At 43.7% G+C, this 25725-nt stretch overlaps 1 protein-coding gene across 1 annotated transcript in view; it reads right to left on the bottom strand.

Annotated features, from left to right (window-relative positions):
- VIK (VH1-interacting kinase) overlaps positions 1-25725 on the bottom strand; it is a 99544-nt gene that overhangs the window by 44545 nt on the left and 29274 nt on the right. Inside the window, exon 2 of the mRNA XM_087379014.1 lies at positions 18551-18625. Within this exon, the coding sequence (XP_087235140.1) occupies positions 18551-18625 (75 nt within the window). The remainder of the gene's footprint in view (positions 1-18550; positions 18626-25725) is intronic.

The raw sequence follows: 25725 nt of genomic DNA, 5'->3' as shown, positions 1-25725 counted from the left end.
AGCTTCCAAGGCTCAGAGCTTGGAGCCAAACCTCTAATAATGAGCTTTTCCAACATGGCTCTACTCTGCATCTCTGAATCGATGGTACCCTAGGCCTCCCTCTGCCTGAAACCTATCCTAACTATTCCGAGTACCATTCGGGCTTACCCACAAAAATTTGTGTATTGCATACCTCAACTACCCATGCAACCCCTATGGAAGCACCATCAAGAGGCGATGAACCAGGCTCTTATCAAAATGACTTGGTTCACCATAAATGCTGTCCCTACAAATGAGAGCCTAGCCAAGCTCTAATAGAGAAGCTTGTGTTGAGCAATCTCTAACACCAAGGCAATTTGCTGCTCTACTAAAATATCCAGTCCCAATTGGCAAGCCAGGTATATCATGCCATCTCTGCCTAAGGAATCCAACAGAAGCTAAGATCAACACCTCACTACTAGAGCTTCTCATGACCTATACTAAACCAGTTGACTTGTTCTAGACGATCTTGGTTCCCGAAGCCAAATAATACACCTCCAAGGACGATTGAATTCTCCCTAGGCTCTCGAGCCAGCCCTCCACAAACAGGGTTGTATTGTGTTCAAACTCCGAGTGTAGCAACTTCGCTTCACGGATTGGGAGGTACATACCCACCAGACCAGTGGCATGAGAGTGTAGGACTTTGTTGGAGGCTTAGAGGGGGATTCCATATTTGTGCGGTGCCATGCACGACGCATCGCTCGCTCTAGACCTAGCTTGAGGACCCAAGACAGCAAGAAAGAGACCGAGACGCTTGGCCTATCTGTATACTAGATTAGAAACCAATGCAATATCGATTCAGCACTCACTCCTCTCAGAACACATCACTACCACTGCGCAACCACAATCCCATCTGTCAATGGGCAAAGCAATCGAGAAGGTGGCATTGTGGCCATGTGCTATCCATAGCTCTCAATCCGTCCATCCCAATGACTCCTAACATCTGCATCATCTAGACCTTCAACATAAGGTCAAAGAGAATTTGAATCCACCACTCCCTCTTGTTGCTGCAAACATTGAAGCCCCAAAAAGAGAGGTGGAGCTACCCATTGCTCCAATGGTGGCCCTTATCAAGGATTGCAAGATCTTGACTGAGATATTTAGGACGAGAGGATAATGCAGCTCAAAGGCCCCAGACACCAAAACTCTCATTGGAGTAGTTGGCCTAGGCAAGGCTTGCACGCTAGTGGCTGAAACGGAGGAGCCGTGTCTGGGGAAGGAACTAGCCAAGACCTAAAAAGGGAAAGCTCGATGAAGCCTGGGTAAGGTTCTAAGAGAAGGGAGGGCAATGAAGGAGCCTAAGCCACTGGGAAGCACTCAAGAGGTGGGCGAGGCCATGTAGGAGGACGGGTGACAAGGGTGATCGCAGCTGGCAAAGAGGGAGCGGAGGCTGACATAGGGTTGCGAGAGCAGAGAAACATGCCAGTTCATTGGCTAGGTGGGCAAGGGAGTGACTAGTCAAAGGATGGGGGAGCAAGGGAAGGCAACTGGCAGAAGGTCACGTGAAGGAGCTGGACAGAGGGAGGGGGGTGCGTAGGGGGGGGGAGGGAGCGAGGGGTTGGGAAAAAATCGGGAGCAAAGGTCTCTTCTATGGGTGGGAACAATGGAAAAAGATACCACTAGTCAAGCGGTCCTTCTATACAAAGCCTAAGGAGAAAGGCATGTTGGAAGCTATAGACATACAACAGGCAGCTTTCAAGCTATCAGCTTCCAAGATTATTAAGGCTCTCCTAACCCTAATCTTGTGTGGTCTTAGGTCTTAATGAGGAACCTTATGCAGGTCAGGCATTTCAAGCTCCAAAATGGAAAAGATGCCCCTTACTCTCTTCAAGCTCCAAAACGAAGAAGATGCTCTTCTAAAGGCAGTCCCTTGATGAAATCCCTTTTGTCTTCTTTGAAGCCATGAAATGTCAAATCATCTTTTCGAAAAAAGGGGCTTCATAAGTCATAATTCCATATGCTCTCAGCCACCTTCAAAGTTGATACTCTCAGTATGATTTTATTAAGGCTTATCTTTCAAAAAAGGGCTGTTTTGTTGGGGACAGCTATGGAAAAAAGGACTGCATTGGTACGGACTGTGCGCAGTCAAAACACCAATTCCGCACAATTGTATGGACATCCATACGGACAGGTACGGACATCCGTACGGGCAGGTGCGGAACAGGGTCGCCTAATGTGTGGACAGATCAAAAACTACGAATTTTTTTGAAATAAGACCTGAAAATGTCAAAAAGCAGTCCCTGGACTGTTTTTCAGCTCCAGAAACAGTTTTCTGCAATCAAGGAAGGTTGCTGCAAAGTTGTTCCAGCACCAAGGAAAGTCAACGTAGATGCTGGCTGAAGGTCCGGAGCAGGCCGGAATGCAAGATAGGTTAAAAAACGAGCTGTAATCAGCAAAGACGAGCTGCTGAAATGCAAATATGAGCTACACTGTTGGCTGGAAGTTGAGCTGAACTGAAGGTGAGCACAGCAAGTAGGCGCAAGAGTGCCTGCTCTGATACCAGTGTTGGGTGTGAGGAGCAATGGAATGCAAAAGGAATGCAAGGCGCAAGAGAACCTGCTCTGATACCACTGTTGGGTGCGGGGAGCAATGGACTGCAAAAGGAATGCAAGGAGCAGACAATAGCTGAGGGAAGTACTTGCAAATGGATAATGAGAAAGTACAAGAGGTGGCCAATATAGGCCCCGAAGTCAACCATAGGGGTTGGGTTGACCAGAGAAATCAACCTCAAGGTTGATTGATCCTACAAGGCACATACCAATGCTAAGTGCTAACAAAGCACATACCAAGGCTAAGTGCTAACACTCCCAAGCAGGACCCTACCATCCTGCGGGTAGCTTGGAGGGACATGGGTGGAGAGGAGGGACGGCTTGTGAAACAAGGGCAAGCCTTGACTAGGTATCCAACCTTTCTATAGTGTAGACACTACCTTAGTAGAGTTGAAACATCGGCCCAGTGCCTAAACACACCTCTAACCAAGGAACCAAGGTTTCTAGAAGTACCTCCTATGGTAGGGTATCGAAGCGATCCACGATCAACTGCACCTTCGAGACTCTGCCATCTGAGAGTACTTGAGTCGTAGTGATTGATGTCTCTAGTGCAATGGCAAAACAAGCCTTGATAGAAAATGATTTGGATCTATACTCCTTGGGGAGGCTTGGGAAGCATAACATAATGGGATATCTCAGTACGTGATGTGTCGTCTCAACATGACCCGATGTGAAACCATGGTACCAAGGGATGAAGAAAACCACATGAGGTCCAAGGAAAAATGGCATCTCAGCTCGAGGGATGCACATGGCATCTTAGCGAGAGAGAAAGAAAGAAGTCTGTTAACGTCCACTAGAGACCAAAAGCTCTATGGGACAGCAAGAAACCCTCTAGTACATCTGCTTTAGGGAGGGCACATGGCAGCTCCCAAGAAGTGCAAAAAGCAACCCTCATTATTTTAGAGTGCCTACATAATAGTCTGAAAGAGTAAACAGCCATACATCAGTTTAAGACTGAGAGTCTTTTGGTTTTGATTTAAACTCTCTGATTAGGGCTATGCCTCCACGGTAAACTGCCCATTTTCCATCCTTTCTGGCAGCCTTGACTTTAGCTAATTCAGTTGCCTTATTCTTGAGTTGAGCTTGTGTAAGCTCCTCTGCTATCCATACTTTAGTACCCTTCAGCTTGTAAGATTGTCGAAGAAGCTTCATCCGCATATCTTTTGACTTCAGTGTAAGGATTGCATGACCTTTATAGTGCATAATAGAAGTTGGCCTGGAGTCATCGAAGTAACATCCACAAATCCCTAGTCGGCATCGTTTATGGTTGAGACTAGGACGGTATCTGATCGTCTTCGAGCCCCCAACTTTCGTTCTTGATTAATGAAAACATCCTTGGCAAATGCTTTCACAGTAGTTCGTCTTTCATAAATCCAAGAATTTCACCTCTGACAATGAAATACGAATGCCCCCAACTGTCCCTATTAATCATTACTCCGATCCCGAAGACCAACACAATAGGACCAGAGTCCTATCACGTGATTCCATGCTAATGTATTCAGAGCATAGGCTTGCTTTGAGCATTCTAATTTTTTCAAAGTAACATCGCCGAATCCACGTCCCAGCCAACTAAGGCCAGGAGCGTGTCCCCGACAGAAAGAATGGAGGAGTCATCATTCTGCTCATCATCATCCACCCATTCAATGTTGGGCAAGCTTGCTTTGATATTTGTCAATATTTCACTATATGTGTCCTCTTTGTACCAATCTTCTGGGAGTCCCCCTATTCTAATCTTCAGGGCATTATCACTTCTGGGCGAGAGAGAGAGAGAGAAAAGAAAGAAAGAATTTATTGTTAGTCCACGGGGGGCCAAAAATGACCCACGGGACCATCTCAAAAGAGAGAAAGAAAGAAAGAAAGTCTATTAACATCCACTGGAGACCAAAAAGGTCTATGGGACAACAAGAAACCCTTTAGTACATCTGCTTTAGGAAGGGCACATGGCAGCTCCCAAGGAGTGTAAACGCAATAGAGTACCTACATAATAGTCTAAAAGAGTAAACAGCCATACATCAGTTTAAGACTAAGAGTCTTTTGGTTTTGATTTAAACACTATGATTAGGGCTACACCTTCACGGTAAACTGCCCATTTTCCATCCTTTTTGGCAGCCCTGACTTTAGCTAATTCAGTTGCCTTATTCTTGAGTTGAGCTTGTGTAAGCTCCTCTGCTATCCATACTTTGGTACCCTTCAACTAAAATTGTCGAAGAAGCTTGATCCGCATATCTTTTCACTTCAGTGTAAGGATTGCATGACCTTTATAGTGCATAATAGAAGCTGTCATGCTCATCATCATCATCTACCCATTCAATGTTGGGCAAGCTTGCTCTGATCTTTGTCGATATATCACCACATGTGTCCTCCTCTTTGTACCAAATCTTCTGGGAGTCCCCCTATTCTAATCTTTAGTGCATTATCACATCTGGCTTCGTGTTCTTTAATCTCTGCTTGAATATCAGACTTACTTGCTTTGGTGTCCACTTCCACAATCACTTCCTTCTTAGCAGTTTATACTTCAATGTGAACAAGATCTTTGACTGTAGAGACTAGCTGCGGGGTAGGGGGGAAGCCTTACAAGATTGTACAGCCTCATCAATTACTGCCTGCTTACCAGGCCCTTCCAGAATGTGAAGTCGAGCCTTTACTTCTGCCAGTTCCAATCGTAGCTCTCTCACTGCTTGCTGCAGATAAAAAATCTGATCGTGTTGCCCAAGGATGGGTCGTTTTGAGCCTTCTTGTTGGTAATTCCGCGCATATGGGGAGGGTGTCATGGCTGCAACTATAGAGTACCGAGTCCTGATGGAGGTTGAAGGAGTTGGGTGGGACTTGGAGGAGAGGGTAGGCCAATCCATAATTGGCTATCTATTGAACCTCCTAGTCTAACCTAACCCCCGGGTTGGGTTGGGGATTTAACCCAACTCGAGGTTGGGGTTAGTGTGTTTACACTGCTAGCCGAGGTAACTCTTGGTTGAGGCAAAGGGCTGACCGGTGGAGGGCTGCTAACGCGCGGCTGTTGACAAGCGGTACGGAGAGGTACGGACGGGGTACGGACTAGTTACGGGTTGCTACTGACGGCATGTACGAAAAGATACAGAGAAGTATGGGTTGCTGACGGAGAGGTACGGGTTGTTGACGGAGAGGTACGGGCTGCTAACGGAGACGTACGGCTACTGACGGAGAGGTACGGATGCACTGCTGTTGACGAGCGACGGACTGTACGGACACGAGGGAGAGGTACGGCGAGTTACGTACCGCGAGAGAGAGAGAGAGAGAGATGCACTACCATCTTCTAAGGCCTTGCGGGCCTATGAGACAAAATACAATATCAGAGTAACACATGCTCATACAAGCTGAGGCAAAGGACCCCACTAAGACCCTTTACTATACTAAACTAAGCTGAGAAGTACAAACGCAAACTCAAAGTCCAAAACTAGGAGCTAATAGCTAGACTTAATCTCAAAATTGGAGTCTGAAGACATAGCCAAGTGCCATGGTAGCACTCCTGTGAGTTGCGAAAATATCTCGTATCTGTGTCTGTCCAGTCGTCTCCCGTTGTTGTGGCGGGGACGTGTTTCCCATGATCTCTGTGTCCAATGTGCCATATCGATAGTGACACCTCTAGTTGAACGGTCTCCATGGAGTAAAGTTGTGATGAATTGGACCTCCATCATGCGTGCTCTGGTCTACCATGTGTGGCTTCTGCGTCTCTAGCTACATCCCTTCTCATCGTCGTCTCATCCCACTAATCCATACTACCCTCATGTTGTCGATCTCCTCCTCCTCTGCCTCGACATGCCCAAGAGCAGACTCGAATGCATAGAAATCGATGACATGTTGCTAAGCTCGATCTACCCATGTCTCTTGCAACACTGTCCTCTCCTGCTCTCTGATCTGATGTAGAAGAATCTCTCTATGTCGTGTCATTTACATCAGATAGAGGCCAGCGCAGACATGGTCCTAGAAATGAATCAGACGCGGGAGAGGCCCGAAACCATGTCCCTCTTGGAAGAGGCAGTAACAATGTCCTCGAATCTCATAGTAAACCGAAAAAGTACATAGGAAATGCTCATCCGTCTCTATCTCTCCCAGAGTGCATAATCTGCAAATCCCTACGTGTTCTTGTGGCTCTCCCTGTCTCGATCCTCAGTTGATGGAATGAGACCTGCATCTGTCCGACGGTAATTCTGAGGGCATGTGCAACTCGCCTATCCTTCAGATACTGGGGTTTGATGATCGCTCCATCCTTCGATACTCTCAGGAAATGGTTGCGGTAGAATCGGATCCTGGTGGAAAAACCCAAGTCCCTCCCCAAGATAGTGATGTATAAAGCTAGAGTAGGTCTAACCGTATAATACGGTTGATCTCATCCCGTGGGACCAAGGGATCAGGAGCATCCAAGCTGTATTGAAAGGGAGGGCGATCCATCTGAATGCATGTCAACCCATCTGGAAATGCGTGCATACAATGCCATGCAATCCCCACTCTCAGGTCGTCGTATAGATGACTCAAGTGCCACTCTCGATATCCTCCCTTTAGGTAAGGCCTACACCTTGTGAAGATAAGTAGCCGTTTGGAAGATGGCATCAATCTCGAGCGGTGTCATGGCAAACTCTGCCTGTATGATCTCGTGGGGGATTGAAGGCTTACTCCGAATCATCCTGGATCCCATAGTCACCTGCAAGTCGCCACTCGATCATTGTCAAGTCACACCTCTAGAAGGGTGTTGTGTACATGGCTATCGGCCTCACAACGTGTCAAATAGCCATCCCTTCGTCGTGGGTGTTAAAAATGTGTGCCCGAAAGCAATGCCGCTCCAGCCGCACTAGAGCGCCCTGTCCTCGTGCAAGTCATGCCCTAGCTGCATAGGTCATTGTGAAGACCGGTCCCGCAAAAATTGCCCTTAAGTAGGCGTAGGACTGTACGATCTCCACTAGCTCTCCTCGGTAGATGAAGCTATGTCGATGAAGTGCTAGCCGTGAGGTGTTAAAAATCATAACCTTCGTCTTACCAAGGTTAACAATCAAGTCTCTCTCTACAAAACACATCTAGGTCATCTAGGTGTCTCTTAAGCCTGTTGTTGAGGAGGACAGAAGAACTATGTCATCTACATATAATAGTATATGTAGCATCAGATCGACTAGCCGCTATCCCTCGCCTTCCAAGCAGTCAATGAACGTCGTGATCTCATCAATATATATATATATATAGCCCAAATAGTGTCGGTGAGACGGGGCATCCCTGCTTCACCGCTACCGTGCCCTCGATCCCTCTTGATGGGCCTCCAGGGACACGAACTTTCCTCGAACTGACTCATACAGACTCATGTCTACAAAGCAGGCATAGACTTTTTGGGATCTCAATCTCGTCTCCTCAATGAATGCCCGCAGAGTGAAGACATCATCAAGAGTGGAATGATGTCTCCTAAAACCAGCCAATCCCAGTGCTCATTGCCCGTGTGTCTCTGTGTAAGAGCTGATCTCTCTCTCTAGCACCAACCCGTGGATCTTGGCCTGAGAGTGCACTAGTTTCCAGTATCCATGGGATCTCCTGCTTTGTCTATTGGCACAATGGTAGTGGTACTCCAAGCTGGAAGGAAGCCATAACATACAGCATGGTTGAACATTTGTGCTAGGATCGTGGCCAAGACCCCTTGTCCATGTGCGAAGTGCTTAGTCCATAGCCCCTCATGGTCCTGGGCTCTCCAGTTGTGGGGCCGACATAATGCAACTCTCCCATTTTGTGGAGTAAATAGAGTGCAAGTGGTGGGCCTGGGGAGAGCGGACATATCAGGTGGTGGACGTCACAGAGGGATGTTGCATAGGTGTGTCATACATCTAGATATGTGATGGTATAGGTGGCCTCCCCTGGGATAAGAGCCCCCATGGGATCACCTCATCCATCCTATGTGAGAGGAATGCTCGCCTCTTATGCCGCGTCAGACGTCATGAAATCTGTTGTGCCTCAAATCTCATCAAGTATCTTGTGAAACTATTGAGCCTTTTTTAATAAAAACCAGAACAATATTTATGTGAGATGTCATATCTCTCCTGCAAAACGAGAGAACAAATTCTTAAAATTGCACCATTCCAATTTTTGTAAGGTTCAAATAGAATCCTGCATAGTGCCAAGCATCTATATTACAATCATTATAACCTATTTATCGTCTTTGATCCTAGTTTTCTTGAAGACAAGTCATGCATGCAGCCATAGCTGGTCTCAAAAGCATTCCATCATTCAAAGCATATCTAGTATTCTAGCATCGAGGTTGTCAAAGTGGGTGTTGTTTTGGGTGCCATGGTCTTGCACACAAGTTCCTGCAAATAGAAACTTCCAAAAGCCATCCAACTTGGCATGATGGACGTAGAAGATGGTATCACGAGCAGCAACATACTCTAAAAATTTTCACGTTGGATCCCAAAGATCCACCCAGCATCAAGTATTGATAAAAGCTAGGCTAATAATGTGTTGTTCAAGAATAATACACATTGAACCAAAGTGTAGATGTTAAAGAAAAGTTCTAAATCTGAAGCCCGAAATTGTAATGCAGGCCAAGATTGGGCCAAGTTAGTAAGGGTCAGGGCTAAATTGGCTACGGGATGTTTAGGCCTAGAGAGGGGCAAAAAGGAGATATAGTGGAGAGGGATATAAGTCCACCTCCCCACAATTCGTAGACACTTTTGATGCAATCTATCCTATCTCCTATCCTTCTTTCTCCTGCTACTTGCTGCTCTCTCTCTCTCTCTCTCTCTCTCTCTCTCTCACACACACACACACACACACATTATTTTTTTTGGGTGAAAATGTTTGATGTTTTACTCTATTACATTACAAAGTAACTATCCCAAAAGGGTATGTGCCAAAATACATCAAGAGAAGATCTCAGTATATGAGAAGTATACATCAGAGTCTATGTAATGAGTTTACAGACAATCATAGAGAGATTGTTGCAAAGAGTGCCTGAAAAAAAAGTTGAGAAAGTAGGATCACCAAAAACTCTATGATTTATGTCCTTCCATAGAGTCCAGAGTGTCCAGTAGCGAACCTAAGTGAAAAATAAATCCAACTCTTGTCTAGGTGGGTGAATCGCAAAAAGCTTGAAAAACTTCCCAAAAGTAGCATTTGGAAATTTGTTTCTCAAACGCTGCCCAAGGAGGCCCAAGAAATCACGTGTGGAAGCAATGCCAAAGAAGATGAGGCACTGATTCCCGCAAAGCCAGACATATGCGGAAAACAAGCGGAGCAATATGTATGCATGTCAAAAGCTGTCCAGATGGAAGAACCCCCTAGCAAACTCTCCACAAGAAAACTTGTTGTCAAAGGGGAATTTTAGAATTCCAAATCACTTGGAGTCTCTTTCACCACCACTTTGCAGGACGATTCATTTGCCAAAGATGATTCGCCCTGCGTGGAACCCAGGGCGAGGGCAAAAGATTTTATATAAAGAAGATATAGTAATGTGGAACAACCTCAAAGGATGGCATGTCGACCCTGGCGAATGAAGAGTCCAATCCTGAAGCCAATACTCAATCTCTAGTGGCGGTACTGGCTAAACATGCGAAAGCATATTTTGCAGCCGCCAAAGGAAAAGAAAGAAGGGTTTCACCCTTAACCAATGTATGCTCTCAGCTCTCAGAGAATTTCCCTGTAAGGAATCCATGCCACGCCATTCCAAATGTAAGAGGATATGTTTCCAGTCCATCAACATGTTGGAGCCCAGCGGACAACCTTTGATCTTACCATCAATACAACCCAACAGAAAATCCCAATGAGTGGGCTGCCAGTATCCAAAGGTAGGGGGTGGTGAGCTGTAAAAACAAATGGCGCATTATGGCAGTCCAAGGCTTAGAATCGTGCATGAATTGCAACATCGTTTTCCCTTTATGAGCAAGAATATGCACATGAATGTTAAGAATATTCAGACCCCCGTGCATCTTTGGCGAGCAAAGATGCTACACCGAAAGCAATCTCAAACTTTTCTTGCCATGTTTGGAGCGCCAAAAGGTTTCCATAACTATAGACATGAAAGATATAAGATCTCCCTTGCTGAACATAATCAAAGGCAAATAGAATTGAATATATGCCATCAAAATGGATTAAACAATCCTTAGTCTGCCATGCAATGGCCAAGTTGCTAACTTTCGGTATTCAAGCTTTTTCTTCAGTTTTGCAAGTATCCTGTCAGATCGTTGGCGACATGTAATCATCCAACCTAAAGGGTAACCAAGATGGCGAATCAGCTGAGTGGGTTGGACAATTTCCCCCCATCATAAAAGAGAATGTTAGTCTTTGGAATGCAAAGGCAACAAGTTAGATTTTTGAAAATTGACATGAGAAAAAGCGGCCAGACCATATAAAGATAGAGCATGCATCAAGGATCTCCCGCTCAAGATTTCGAGAAGTAAAAATTGAATCATCAGCATAAGCCTGAGCATGTCTATTGCCACCAAATGATCCATGTATTGAAGCATGGGATGCGTGGCAATGGCATACAGAAGTGCACTAAGTGGACAGCCCTGACGAACCGAACAACGAAGTGTCCATGCTCCAGAAACATCCCCAGATAGTATGCAGACAGCTTTACTGTCACTGTAGAGCCAATAAATAACGTGCTGCAATTTCTGGCCACAACCAAATGCATGCATAGTTTGCGATATAAAATCCCATTGGATTGTGTCAAATGCCTTAGCAATGTCAACTTGCAGTAATAGAACATCCTGATCTGTGTATTTGGCATATTCAATTCCAACATAAGCATTTGCAATATTATATGTGATATGCCTACGAGGAACAAACCCATATTGTGCGGGATGAAGGCCATCGTGTAAATACCCTTTGATACGATCAACCACCATTTTAGTGATGATCTTGTAAATAACATGCATGAGAGTGATAGGCCTCCAACTAGCCAAAGATTCACATATTTGCTTCTTGGGAAGAGTTTCACAAGTCCTTTTTTCCAGGAATCCGGCATGTGTTGATTGATCATACCGCAGCAAAGTTGATTTAAGGATATCCCAATATGCAAGAAAGAATTCAACAGTGACATTCAAGAAAGAAAGCTGCACTACGCAAGTATCTAAGTGTGTGTCTCTCATCTATATTCACACATTAAGGAAAAGAGTGCGATTTAAGTTAGCACTGTGAGATTTCTGGGATACATTTAGAGAATCTTCTGTTTCCGGATCATTGGCTACAGCAAGCAACCTCCATCTTTCTTTTCTAACAGAGCAGAAGTTCTAGTTAGGGAAAATTTAAGCTTCACTGCTGTAGTGATGTCTATAAGTTCTCCACAAGGCATAGGGACAAATTTTTTTATACCCTATTCATAGTTAATTGGTCTATGCTTTGATATACTAACCTGAAATAATGTGAAAACCTTGCCCTGCATGTTTATGGGTGTTTATAGTAGTAAATATGGCATAAAAATAGTGCGTATTTAATTAGCTTTTTTTCTAAGGCCAGGGCAGAACTTCGGAATGGTGTCCTCATGCTGTGTCCAACACGTGATAAATATTGCTGCCATGTAGTTGCACTTGCAAAAGCAAATCCATGTGCGCATGATGAGGCTGAACGAAACTATGATTGTGATGTGAGGACTATTAATTATAGTTCATCAAGGTTGACTACTAGTAACATGCAGATATGACTAGCCTACCAGCTACAAATTCAGAAATATGTTAAATAGTTCCTTGTCCAGCAAGTTGCAGACATAAGCCAGCAAGACAAGACCCGAATTGCAGTCCTAACGTAGTGCGATGTTGCGTTTATGGGCCACAAAATTTGGCATATATATCATCAGGGCATTATGCTTTTTTATACTGCATGCAGTTATTCCAGCTTGTCAACCAGGAAGGTCCACGGATGTTGGTATACCAAGGAGTCAGTTCCTTCATGGCCACATGCAAAAGGCAATCATGGATGGGAATCATGCTGTTGACATGACTGGCTGCTTGATATAAAAACCTTCAAGCCTGGATGGGACTAGGTCCATTGTACTTTCAGATTTGAGCATCGTCATCTCTAGAACTGAAATTTTTGATGCAATTATTTTCAAAGGTAACTCATTACACAGCCTTATGTGCATGCTACTATTTCAGTCCATTCACAATATACAAAAGAGACGGGGGAGAGAAGATAAATCATAAATATACTATCAAAGCAATGGATGGAATCATAACAGAGGAAGACACAGGAAAAGGCCTGAAAAAACTTGCTAGTTAGAAGGCCCCAGACACACAAGGGCTAGTAGCATAAATGTTAACAAGGGCAGGCAAAATAACAAAGAGAATGCTTACTAAGCTTTTGAATATGGCACTAGAAGAAGGATTCCCACCAGATTGGCAGCTAAGTAGGATTATATCGATTCATAAGAGGGGACATAGCAAGATGGCAAAGAATTATCAAACAAATCATGGTGAGCAGCCTAATGGCAAATCTATATGGCACTATTCTTGAGCAAAAAATCAGCACATGCGTGGAGGAACAAGGAGTCAGACGCGCACCATCCCAAGCAGGGTTCCATCCCAAACACTCAACGGTTGATTATTTGGTTGGCAACGGAAGGGGCCAAGCGTAAGAAAGAGGTTGTCTTTGTAGACTTCAAGAAAGCCTTCAATACAATCCCACATAAGAAATTATGGGAAAGACTAGAAAAGTTCAAAGTCCCTGAAGAACTCAGAGAGGCCACATATCAACTCTATAAGAAGGTGTTAGCACAGCGAACGAAACCACTGGTAGATGGATCATGCGCCACGGGAAAAGCTATAATAAGCAGTAATATAGGGGTTAAGCAAGGCAGCCCCCTCTCACCAACGCTTTTTGGTCTACAGCAAGGAAGGTGTTCGGATTGCAGGATACACTTTGCTAATGTTTACCTATGCAGACAATGCGGTATTCTTCGCAAGGAGCAAGGAGAATTTGCAGACACAATTGGATGAACTGAGAGAATTTTAGACACACTCAGGAATGCAAGTCAACATAGATAAGACAAAGGTAATGGTGATGAGAACAAATAATAGGCAAGTAGATGTCACCTTTGAAGGGGAGCCCCTGGAAACAGTCAACACATATAAATGTCTACAACTAGATTTCACCGATAATAACTCCAAGTGGAATGCATGCAAGAAAAGGAGGATTCTGGGGGGTTTGAAACCCTAATAAATGCAAGAAGGCTCATCTGTGGAATGGGACATGAAAAAGGTTCTGTACACCATGCTTGTGCAGACAGTAATCCTCCAAGGATGCCCAGCATGTGCAGACAGTAATCCTCCATGGATGCCCAGCTTGTGCACCTGGGCTATCTAGGATGTATTGGGAAAGGATAGAAACTTTTTTTATATACCTAGATGAATCTAGGAACATTCCCAAACTCATCCTCTAAAAACACAACATAGTGCAGTTTCAATCTCACGAGAGTCACTCATAAGATTGAAAACCATAAACTCCATCACGCATAGCAGGGACTAGCTAAGATAACATCTCCACTGACGTCATCAGTGCCCAACAGTGGGTGTAGACCATAGTATAAAAGTATGCTCTCACACATACAAATCCACACACCCACACATACTTGAGCATCCATTTATACAAAGTCTTCGTACTGAGTTTCTGTCGGCACTCCGGAGGTGAAGGGCAAACTCAGCCATGACGAAGGCTAGCACTACAGGAGAAGGCTAATCAAAAAGTAGTCCAAATCTCTTCATTCAAGCTACAAGTGCTTGTGAAGTCTAAACAATTTCATTTTAGTCTCTCCCAAACGAGCATCTAAATCTAAATCTAACTGATAGGGCAACGCACCATTTAAGATAGAAAGAATTATCGCAATACCAGCAGGTCGCAACTTGGACGAAAACTTCACGACGTGAAATTTGCATGTCCGCTAATACGACAGAAGCATATACCTAGATGAATCCAGGAACATTCCCAAACTCATCCTCTAAAAACACAACATAGTGCAATTTCAATCTCACGAGAGTCACTCATAAGATTGAAAACCATAAACTCCATCACGCATAGCAGGGACTAGCTACTATGACATCCCCACTGATGTCATCAGCGCCCAACAATGGGTATAGACCATAGTATAAAAGTATGCTCTCACCAACGTTTTTTGATAGGGGAGTTAGGGGTAAAGGCAGAGATAACTTACCCCATCCTACTGGCTGAAACAAGAATGATACCTCTAGTGCTAGCTACACAAATCAAAGGGTGGTACAAAGAGGGAATGAAGTGGATGGAATCATTGGGTATAATAGCTGCTGATATACCAGAAGATGCATGTGAAATCAGGTAAATAGTGATGCAAAAAATGATACAGCAGCTATGGCAAGACCTGGGGACCAAAATGCATTTCTACAAACAGGAAATCAACTCCATGAAAAGCTATGGAATGCAGAAATACCGCAGGGAAGACATATCAATATTTCAAGGATATTTAATCTGCGAAATCAGAACTAGTTCACATAATCTCGGGCAAGACCCAGGATCCCCAAAGAGGAAAGGACCTGTAAAAACTGCCCCACAGGAGAGGTAGAAAATGAGCAGCATGTACACCTAAGATGTAGACCTTACCTCACATCAGAGAAAGATGCAAGGGCAGCAGAGACAATTTAAAAAATCTGTTGGTGCACACAGCCAAGCCAGGAAGCTACTTGAAAGAGGTATTGGAACATCGAAACAAGGTACGGGGTCTAGCACACAAGCTAGCCCAGCAAGTGCTCACTACATAAAGATTGTAATATTTTTGTTCAATAGTTATAAAGGATCACTACTAGTTGAATATTGATCACCAGTTCCATAGATCCTGGAGGATCTCACAGTGGACTTTAATACAATCATATCATATCTCTCTCTCTCTCTCTCTCTCTCTCTCTCTCTCTCTCTCTCTCTCCTTTTCAGACTTCTCCCCCTTTCTAGCTCTCCCTTCTGCTCTTCCATCCCCTTTCTCTAATCCCTTTTCAACAAAAATTGCTGCATTGTGTCGCCATATAATGGTATGTATTGGTGTCATACAGAACAATCAACCTCACATTACTTAAAAGCAAACACGAGCTGTATGCAATGTTGCCCTACATATTGGTATGTTTGGTGTTAAAAAAATATCTTGAAGAGTGTCCAAGTCTATACAGCAGTCCAACTGCCGCTCACGTCATGCAAATCTTCAAATTGTAAGGAGTTCCCCCTTACTACTGTCAGATGCTCCTGTCGATCCTGAGCAACTTGATGGCAGCATTTTTTCAAACCTCCCATGCAACGATGCTTTCACATTACTCTCTCATGTCTCTCCCTCCTGCCCAACCTCCTCTTCTCCTACATTGGGTAAGGATTTAGGATCCTAGGTGGCATGTCACTTGCTGTCCCCCCATGCCCAATGAGGTGGCAGATGGGACCCACTTTCATCAAAGGTGTGCTCCTTTTGGGCCTCTCCTTATTAACTTGAAGGCTTAGGACCATAGTAAACTTAACCCTGAAAATACTACAGTACTCCTCACCTCACTGTCCCTACACTTAGGTTCCTATGCTGAGTCTCATTGGCTATCTCATCTCAAATCAGATTACGGGCGATAAAACAACCTCACACAGTTCGTGGCCGAAGAATCCTGCAACTGTTACAAAAGATGAAGTAAATTTGGTGTAAATCTATAATTGTAAAATATGAAGCAAATCTATAATTGGAAAGTATGAAGTAAGGGTACAAGAAAATACAAAATTGTGCTCTTGAGAAATTCTACTCTTGTTCTATTCTAGTTTACACACATCTTGCCTTCTAGTTTTTGCAAAGATTCTACCCATGTCTTATTATGTAAAAGAAGTAAAAGCATGAGGTCAATTGGCAACTAAAAAGAACTCATTGTACAAAAAGTTTAAAATATTTGATCTAGTGGAAAGATAAGCCACATTGCATTCTGGACTGTTTCATGAGACTGTTTTATCAATGTCGACCTAGGAGGGGAGACATCCTCATTTTTTTGAACCCTTAACATTACACATTTTGTATACTAGGAATTTCTTTTGTCAATATTTTGTAATTCATGTGGGGGAGTATATGGCTCAATATATTGAACAAAGGTACCTCCCTGAAATGCACACCAGATCAGCACAGCTTTGTAATCTATTATCTAATACAATGCTTCCTCCTCTCACTGTGCAGAAGGATTTCACCCTCTATTCTCCAACCAATGGAGAACTCTAGGACAAAACTTCAAACTCCTATGCAACCTTGGCAGAACTGACAAAGGGTGGAGTGTCCTTCCTTTCTTTAAATGAAGGCCCTCCCCCTTCAATTCTCGAAATAGATCCTTGCTGTAGGTCTTCTGGGTGCTGATACCATGTTAGAATAATCAAGGCTTGCTTGCCGAGTCAAACTCCCACAGCAGAATGTTCCCAAAGGCCACCCAACACTAAAGATCTCACAAGTCATACAAAGACACATGCAACTCCAGAGAAAAAGACAACAATCTAGGCAGCAAAATATATTCCTTACAAAAGGTCACTGATCAGTAACCATGTGGACAGCCAAGGTGCTGCTCCATTACAGCAAAACTCGTGCTTCACTACAGCCAAAACGAATGCTAACAGCTGCCATCTCTCCCTCCTCCTAGCCATGCACCTTCTGAGATGTCTGTAGCATGTGATAATTGAAAAGCTAAGGCCTAATGGCCTCCTTCTGTAGAGATATTCCCCCTATCTCCTACAGGCCAACTGCTCTGCAACTTGTTGGCCAATCTGATGTAGTCAGCAAACCCAACCATAGAGCAGAGCCCTGCCCATAGTTATCCAAACCTGCCTCTGGTGCCTTGCCGACCTGTGAAATAGGCTAGCTGCTCTTTTTCTCCTGCCCAACCACAGCACCTGGTTGGCCTGCCGCCTTGTCCTGGGCCATTCCAGACCCTATGAAGCCTCATTGGCTCTACCATTCCGGCCATAAACCATGGCCACAAACCCTCATGGCTGGGCCCTGTTGGATGTCCATATGGAGGTAGACCTGCTGCCCACATGCAACCAGAGATGATGCCATTATGCAGCCCTCCTTCTGCCCATGTGGAAACCATTGTTCCCTCAGATCTGCACACACGGCAGCTTCATGGCAGTCCTCTCTACCAATGTATCTTGCTGATGTCCTCCTCGTCAAAGGCTCACACATCAGGCATTGATACAGATATTCCAACAAATACAGGAATCGTAATGCTTCCATTAGAGTACTATAATAAACTAGTAGCAAGCAAACTAAAGAATATATACTACATGATCTATGCAGACATATGCATCTAAAACTGCCTAACTATAAGTTCCCAGTTGTAACCGGTACTAGCAAGATACAAATGATATCAATTCAGCTCATGGTTAAAAATTTGTCGGACCAATGCAATAGTCACAAGATGCAAAAATATGTGGAGACCAACATCAAATCAGAATTAAACCTTAATTGGCACCCAATGAAGCTCTTAATGTAGAAAGGGATCTTGCTCTGCATAAAATCTACTACTATAGCTTCAGAAAGTAGTTTGAGATGATAAAACACAAATATCTTATTGCATCATCACCACATTGCTGCCAAAAAGAGAGCACTATCCTTAGATGCTTCATTTCTAGTTATACTAGGTGTGCCCTAAAGAATTGAACACCTTGCTTGCCTACAGAACCACTTACATTGAAAATTACAAAAAGAAAAGTATCACCAAGTAAGTGTCACAAGCAGCCAGGCCTAGAATACACATACAGCGCCTGCAGGGAACAACTCCATATCTTAGCTTCGTCATGGATTGTGCGGGTGGCAGAACTTTAAAATATATCAACCACACAGCTAGCCATCAGTGGCCAAAAATTGTTCCCTAAATGTAGAAAATCAAGAAGCAACGTCCACCAAAAATGTTTGCTTAGTCACGTAGACTGAATGAAACAGATCTAAGAGAAATGTTCAGGCCATAACATGTTAATGCAAGTCATCAAACCCCAAAAATTTTGCACATCCACAGTTTTCTCACCAATACATGGCCCCCATTTTCTTTCAGTAGCTCTGCCAATTCATGGTGCCCTTCATTCTCTGCATCTGCAAGAGGCTGCAAATAACATTTTTTTAATTCAACAGACTTGAAATCAAACACTTATACACAACAAAACAACAGATTGCTTTGTCTACGGAATATCAGATAGATCTAGTCCTCAACTTTCCCATGGTTCAGAAAAAGATCCCTTATGTCAAAATGTAACACAGAAGGATTATCTCATAGCAAAAGATATAACCAAAAATGCAGAGAATCTAAAATTTGAGTACCTATTCTCCATGAGTATGACATCAAATACAAACCTGCTAGGACAATATTGTTTCCAAATGCAACCATGCTCTTCAATGTAAAAGACATATCATAACCCCATGTATATGGAAAAACTTTTTGGCCAATCCTCTTCCTCTGTTTCTCTCATCCGTACCTGCTCCTGCTCTCGTCCGTACCTACTCCTGCTCCCGCTCCTGTCCGTACCCGCTCCCATCCGTACCCGCTCCCATCCATACCCGTACTCCCATACCTCCTGCTCCCGTTCCGCTTCTGCTCCCTGCTCCCCTAGCTGGTTGTAGCAAGCTCTTGAATTAGGAACCCTAGCTGGGCTGAACCCCCAACCCAACTAGGGGGCCCGGGGTTAGCTCAGCCAAGGGGTAACAGGAGATATGGCCAGCAAAGCATGGCCCAGCCTACCTTCCTCCTCTTCAAAAACCCCTTCCACTCCAACAGCCTCCAGTAACAAAGCCAGATACTCCACAGTGGCAGCCAGGACGCCTTCCCCGTATGCACATATCTATGAACGAGGTGGTCTTTTTGACCAACCAATTCTTGGATATCATGAACAAATTTACTTCCTACAGGATCAAGTGAGAGAGCTGAGGATGTAGCTAACAGATGCCATAGCTAGAATTCAAGTCTTGGAAGGACCTGGTAAGAAGGAAGTCATTGACGAGGTTATAAAGTCATGCAATGTTTCCCCCCCTACCCCCCAACTAGTCTCTGCAGTCAAGAATCTAGTTCGTACTGAAATGCAGACAGCCAAGCAAGAAGTGACTGTGGAGTTTGATGCAAAGGTCAACAAAGCTGATATTCAGGAAGAGATTAAAGAACATGCAGCTAGAAAGGATAATGCTTTGCAGCAGCTCAAAGGACATACCTGGCAATTTAGAGCCACCATGGTGGACAGCAGAGGTACGGCTATGCCACGTGGCTGCCAGCGATTGGAGGGAGCACCATGGCGCAGGTATACAGCCTGGAACACAGCGGTGACCTGGCAGGTGATGTCAGCAACAGTACGGGCCTGTACGTCAGCATGTATGGAGCTGTTGGAGATGAACCAGAGGCTGGAACAGAGCCTGGCAGATGGCGAGACTGGCAAAGGAAGGAGACCCCTGTTTGGAAAAGGTTTTTGGGACAGGTATGAGGCCTGAAACAGGTCGGGGGCAGGGGCCACAGAGCCTGGGCCAGTGACTGCATGCCACGTGGTCAGGCGGGGCCTGCAAGCCTCAGAAAAGGCGCCCCTATCAGGTAGGTTTACAGACCAGGAGGGAGTCAGGTGGTAGGGCTACTAGGGCCTCCAGTAGGACCCTGCTGGGTCAGTTTTTATGGAGGCCATTGGGACCTATAAAAGGGGCCCTTTGGGAGCCTCGTTCCACATACACCGCAGCAGCACTTCAGGCAGCAGATTGGATCAGCGGAGCAGCATATCTGGGACACGATCCAGGGGATCCAGTGGAGGCTAAAGAGCTGTAGACATAGCTCAGGAAGGGATTGCACCCTTGGCTGTCTTCCAGGGCAGCAAGGAGCAGGGATCAGGCATGGAGACTAACCGTTAGTCTACAGAAGCTCGGCAAGGAGTGCGCAGCTCAGGGATCTCGAAGTGCCACGGAGGTTAATATTAGGACAACACCTTTTGGGGTAAGGACAGAGGACCACGATTTGGTGGGACTCCTTTTGTATTGTGTCCTATTGGACGGAAATATATTTTGGTTGGTTCTATCTCTCGTGGTGCATCGTCTACTTACTAATTGGCTTGCACACTCTTTTTTTTTTGTGAGAAGAATATTTTATTGCTGTGAAATAATTACATTCATAGGTACTCCAAAAGCGAAGTAACTTAATGTGCCTCTTCATTAGTTCTATGTGTTTTGAGTGCTTTTGTTTGAATCATCCATCCTCATGCATCTAAGTGGTGTATTTGCATTGTTGTTTTACCGCATCGAGTCTATGTTGAGTCACAAGTCTTGCCTACATTTTTCTTGACATTCTATATTATGTATGTCATTGCTTGCTTGTGTTAAGTCATTGAGTCAAGGCTATGTTGGCTGAGCACTGCTTATCATTGCATTGGTGTCTTGCACTTCTTGCCCTGTTGGTCTAGGTTCTATGTCATCATCGTGCCCCTTAGTGTATCTCAGTATAAGCCATATATACATCATGGTCAATCAAATGAGTCTGAAAGCAATCATAAAATGATTGCCGTAGAGATCCTTTGAAAAAAACAAAAGATGGAAAAGTAGGATCACCAAAGACTCTATGATTTCTGTCCATCCATAGAGTCCAAAGTGCCTAGTAGCACACCCAAACAAAAAATAAATCAAAACCCTGTCTGGTGGGACTCCTTTTGTATTGTGTCCTATTGGACGGAAATATATTTTGGTTGGTTCTATCTCTCGTGGTGCATCGTCTACTTACTAACTGGCTTGCACACACTTTTTTTTTTTGTGAGAAGAATATTTTATTGCTGTGAAATAATTACATTCATAGGTACTCCAAGCGAAGTAACTACTACTCAACCGAAAATCTCAGTATAAGCCATATATACATCATGGTCAATCAAATGAGTCTGAAAGCAATCATAAAATGATTGCCGTAGAGATCCTTTGAAAAAAACAAAAGATGGAAAAGTAGGATCACCAAAGACTCTATGATTTCTGTCCATCCATAGAGTCCAAAGTCCCTAGTAGCACACCCAAACAAAAAATAAATCAAAACCCTGTCTAGCTGGATTAAAACCAAATAACCAAAAGAACCTGTCAAAAGTAACAGTAGAAAATCTCGACGAATGAGAGCGAGAAAATCACAAGTATGTGGACAGTGCCAGAAAATGTGAGGCACAGATTCAGCAGAATGTAGACATCCGTGGCAAACAGCCGAGGCAATATGTCTATGCGCGAGTAACTACCAAGATGAAAAAATGCCAAGTAGGACTCGCCAGAGGAAAACCTGTTGCCGAAGAGAGACTTTATAATGCCAAAGGAGACGCAGCCGCTTTCTCCACCACTTTCATGGGTGATCCATATGCCAAACAGAGCTGGCTCTGTCACAAACCCAAGACGGAGGTAACAACACTTTATACAGAGAAGGCAGTATGATATGTGACAGCTTCAAAGGACGGACTGAAGAAGAGGAAGAATGGAGAGTCCAATCCTCAAGCCTATCCTGAATTCCAAACGAGGTACCGGTAAGAAAGATTGAAGCATTTCTGAAAATTTGTGCCATAAAGGACGATAATGAGCTCCCAAACCATACTTGCTAGCAGCCGCAGAAAAAGATAAAAGAGTGCCATCATCCTGAAGTACATCCGCCACAGAAGCAATACCTTTGAAAGATATAAAATAAGAACGCCTGGGTTCTTGTATAGCCAAAGGAGGGTGGAATACTTTGGACCAATAAAAATTCTCAGCCCTCAAGGAATTTCCCAACAAAGAATCCGTGCCATTCCATTCCAAGTGGCATAAAGTAGAAAATCCCACTGTGTAGGCTGCCAATGCCCAAAAGCAATATGCAACAAAAGAGAGCGGATCATGAAAGCCCAAGGCTGATCCCCTTGCATAAACTGCAACATCATTTTCCCCCTGTGAGCAAGTATATGCACTTGAATATTGAGTATGTTCACACCCCCGTGCATCTTTGGAGAACAGAGACGATGCATAGAGAGTAATATGAGACTTTTCTTGCCATTTTTTGAATGCCAGAAAATCTCCATGATAGCAGACATAAAGGAAGCCAGATCTGCCTTAGTAAACATAATGAGGCGCAGATAGAATTGTATGTATGCTATCAAAATGGATTGCGTTATTCGCAAACGAACATGTAATGGCCAAGTTACAAGCTTCCAATATTCAAGTTTTTTCCTCAGCTTTGTGAGCACCCAATCAGTTTGTTGAGAACGAGTGAGCCCCAACCTAGAGGATAGCCAAGATGTCAAATCAATTGAGAAGGTGGAACAATTTCCCCAAGCCACAAAAGACTATGCCAGTCTTTAGCATGCAACGGCAAGAGCTTGGATTTATGAAAATTCACATGAAAACCAACAATCAAGCCATATGTGGAAAGAGCCTACATAATCAAGGAGAGATCGCTCTGAGTATTTTTCGGAGTAAAGAAAGAACATCGGCATATGCTTGAGCGATCATGCTGCGGCTGCCGAGAATTTCCAATCCATGCAACACGCCAGTGTCCAAAAGGTGGTCCATATATTGAAGCATTGGATGAGTGGCTATAGCTAATAGTAAAGCACTAAGGGGACAGCCTTGCCGAACAGAACAACCAAGAGTCCAGGTTACAGAATTCCCCTGAAAGTATGCAGGCAGCTTTACTATCTTGATATAGCCAATTGATAACTTGCTGCATTTTTTTGCCAAATCCCAAGGCCTGCATTGTTTGTGAAATAAAGTCCCACTGAACAGTGTCAAGAGCTTTGGGAATATTAACTTGCAATAGCAAAACATCATGCTGCATATATTTGGCATATTCTATTCCAACATAGGCATTAGCAATGTTGTCTGTGATATGCCTACGAGGAACAAAACCATATTGTGCAAGATGCAACCCATCATGCAAATAGCCTTTTATCCGATCAACAATCATTTTGGTAGTAAATTTGTAAATAACTGGCATAAGCGTGATAGGTCTCCAATCAGTCAAAGATTCACAAATTTGCTTTTTTGGAAGGAGTTTAACAAGACCTCTCTTCCATGTGTCTGGCATTTTCTAGAATTCACCATATGCAGCAAAGTATGCTTCAAAAGAGGACAATATTCTAAGAAAAACTCAGTTGTAAAACCATCCCATCCTGGAGATTTCCATCTACCACAGGATTTGATTGCATCTGACAATTCCCTTTCAGTAAAAGGTTCCTCCAATTCCAAAGCCTGAGTAGTGGAGATAATAGGAGAAACATGCTGTAAAAGCAAATTTCTTACAGACAAAACCTGCTGTGAAGGTACATAACCAAACTGCTGAGAGAAATGATATACACAAACAGAAGCAAGCTGTGACCGTGATGTAGTCCATGAACCATCAGGCATAAGCACCCTGCAAATGTTTGTGTTTAATCTCTTCTGATACAAGCTTTTAAAAAAAGCTTTGGAAGAACAGCCGTTATCTATGAAAGTTTTTTGTCTTGCTCTGGTCTCCCATTTGGCAAGTTTCTTGTGATCATTGATTTGGAGACAATGTTTAGTTTGGCATAGTGTTGTTTGCTCATGCAAGAACAAAGGACGAAAGTGACCGAGTTCAATGAGGTCTTGGCAAGTCAATTTAGCCTGAGCAACAGTTTCCCTCATAGTCTTCATGTAAGACTTGCCATAACCTCTAATTACAATTTGCATTTTGGAAACAAGAGAATCCCATGCATTATCAAAGTCACTCAGAGAAGACAAAGATTGATAAGCATTAGTAACCACTGCCTTGAAAGTAACATGCTGCAAATAGCTATTGTTCACAATCAGATGTCACCTTTGAGGCAGTCTATCATCTGGCATATCATGAAAAGATAGCCTCAACCATAACGGTGCATGATCTGAATGCACAAAGGCATAGTCAACCCACATTTTGCATGTGAAATCATTTTGTTGCGAGGCTACGCTATACCAGCGATCCAGACGTGCCTGGTAAGAAGAAAGGACATTATGTTGAAAAGTGTATCCAGGTGACAAAGGCTGCAATTCCTATTAAAGATCAACCAAATCAAGATGAATCAGTAATTGAGACCATGCATGTCTTTCAGGGGTGAACATATGAGTATTTCCTGATGTATTATCACCCTGTTGCAGAGCATTATTAAAATCCCCCCATATAAAGGCATGATATCTCCATGGATATCGGTGCATGGCATCCCAAATTGCACTTCTATCCTGAGAAAATTGAGGTGCATATACAGAAGCAAATTCAAATACCTCGCCTTGAATGATGCATTGAAGAATAATCCATCTGCCTTGATTGTCATTTAAAGCAATAACTAGCTGAAGCTCATGCTTAATCAAAATGACTACACCTGAGAAGAGTGCTCCCCAGCATAAAAGATATCATAGCCGCAGTAATGACCTATCTTTCCTGCATAGACATGCTGATTGTGTTCTTGTAATGCCACTATATCAAGCTGAAATCGATTGATATACAGCCACACAAATTTCCATTTCCTACTGTCGCACATCCCCTGAACATTTAAGGTAAGGCATTTGATATGAGCAAGCATATTTACATGTATTTATAGAAAAAAACAGTTATGTACAGCAGCAACCTTCAGGATGTCAACCTTGCATTTCTACCTCAAGGTCAGGGCCTCTTCCCTGAGAAGAAAACTCCGCCTGAGGATTGGACAGCAATGCAGCAACCTCTTCTTCAAGGAAGAGGGTTCTGCTAGCTGTCACTACAGCCCACGTGATTCCAATTCTTGAGTTGACCTCTGGCTTTGCCATCCATCAATTGGAGTTTTTGGTCCTTTTGTTAAAAGTTGAATAGCATGAAGTGAAGGGGAAGAAGCATTCCCATTTGAAACAACTGGGGCTTTGCCTTTATCCTAATTCACAAAAAGTTGTCTATTACCTTTATTTTTATTCCCAATAGAGGTAGGAGCATCCTTATTGGGCATCTGAGCAAGCAAAGTAGCAGGAGGCATTTAATGCTGACTCATTGGACATTGCGAAGCCATGTGCCCAAATTTTTTACATTCAAAACAAGCCCCTGCAAACAATCCCCATTTCAATTTATAAAATGCACTTCCCATGTCAACATTGTTCACTGTGACAAAATAAGACTCCGGTGTGGAATTATCAGTATCCCAGAGAATGCAAAATCGATTAGAGTTGCCGTTAGGCCGCGGTGGGCAAACTACTTTGCCTAAAGTTGCTGCAATTTTAGACAAGCGTGAAGCC

The sequence above is a fragment of the Dipteris shenzhenensis genome, chromosome 9 (assembly GCF_047967505.1).
Source record: "Dipteris shenzhenensis isolate YYH24624 ecotype China chromosome 9, Dip_SZ_1.0, whole genome shotgun sequence".
In the NCBI taxonomy this organism is placed as follows: domain Eukaryota; kingdom Viridiplantae; phylum Streptophyta; class Polypodiopsida; order Gleicheniales; family Dipteridaceae; genus Dipteris; species Dipteris shenzhenensis.
Note: the sequence above shows the minus strand (reverse complement) of the source record. Positions and strands in the feature narration are given on the sequence as shown.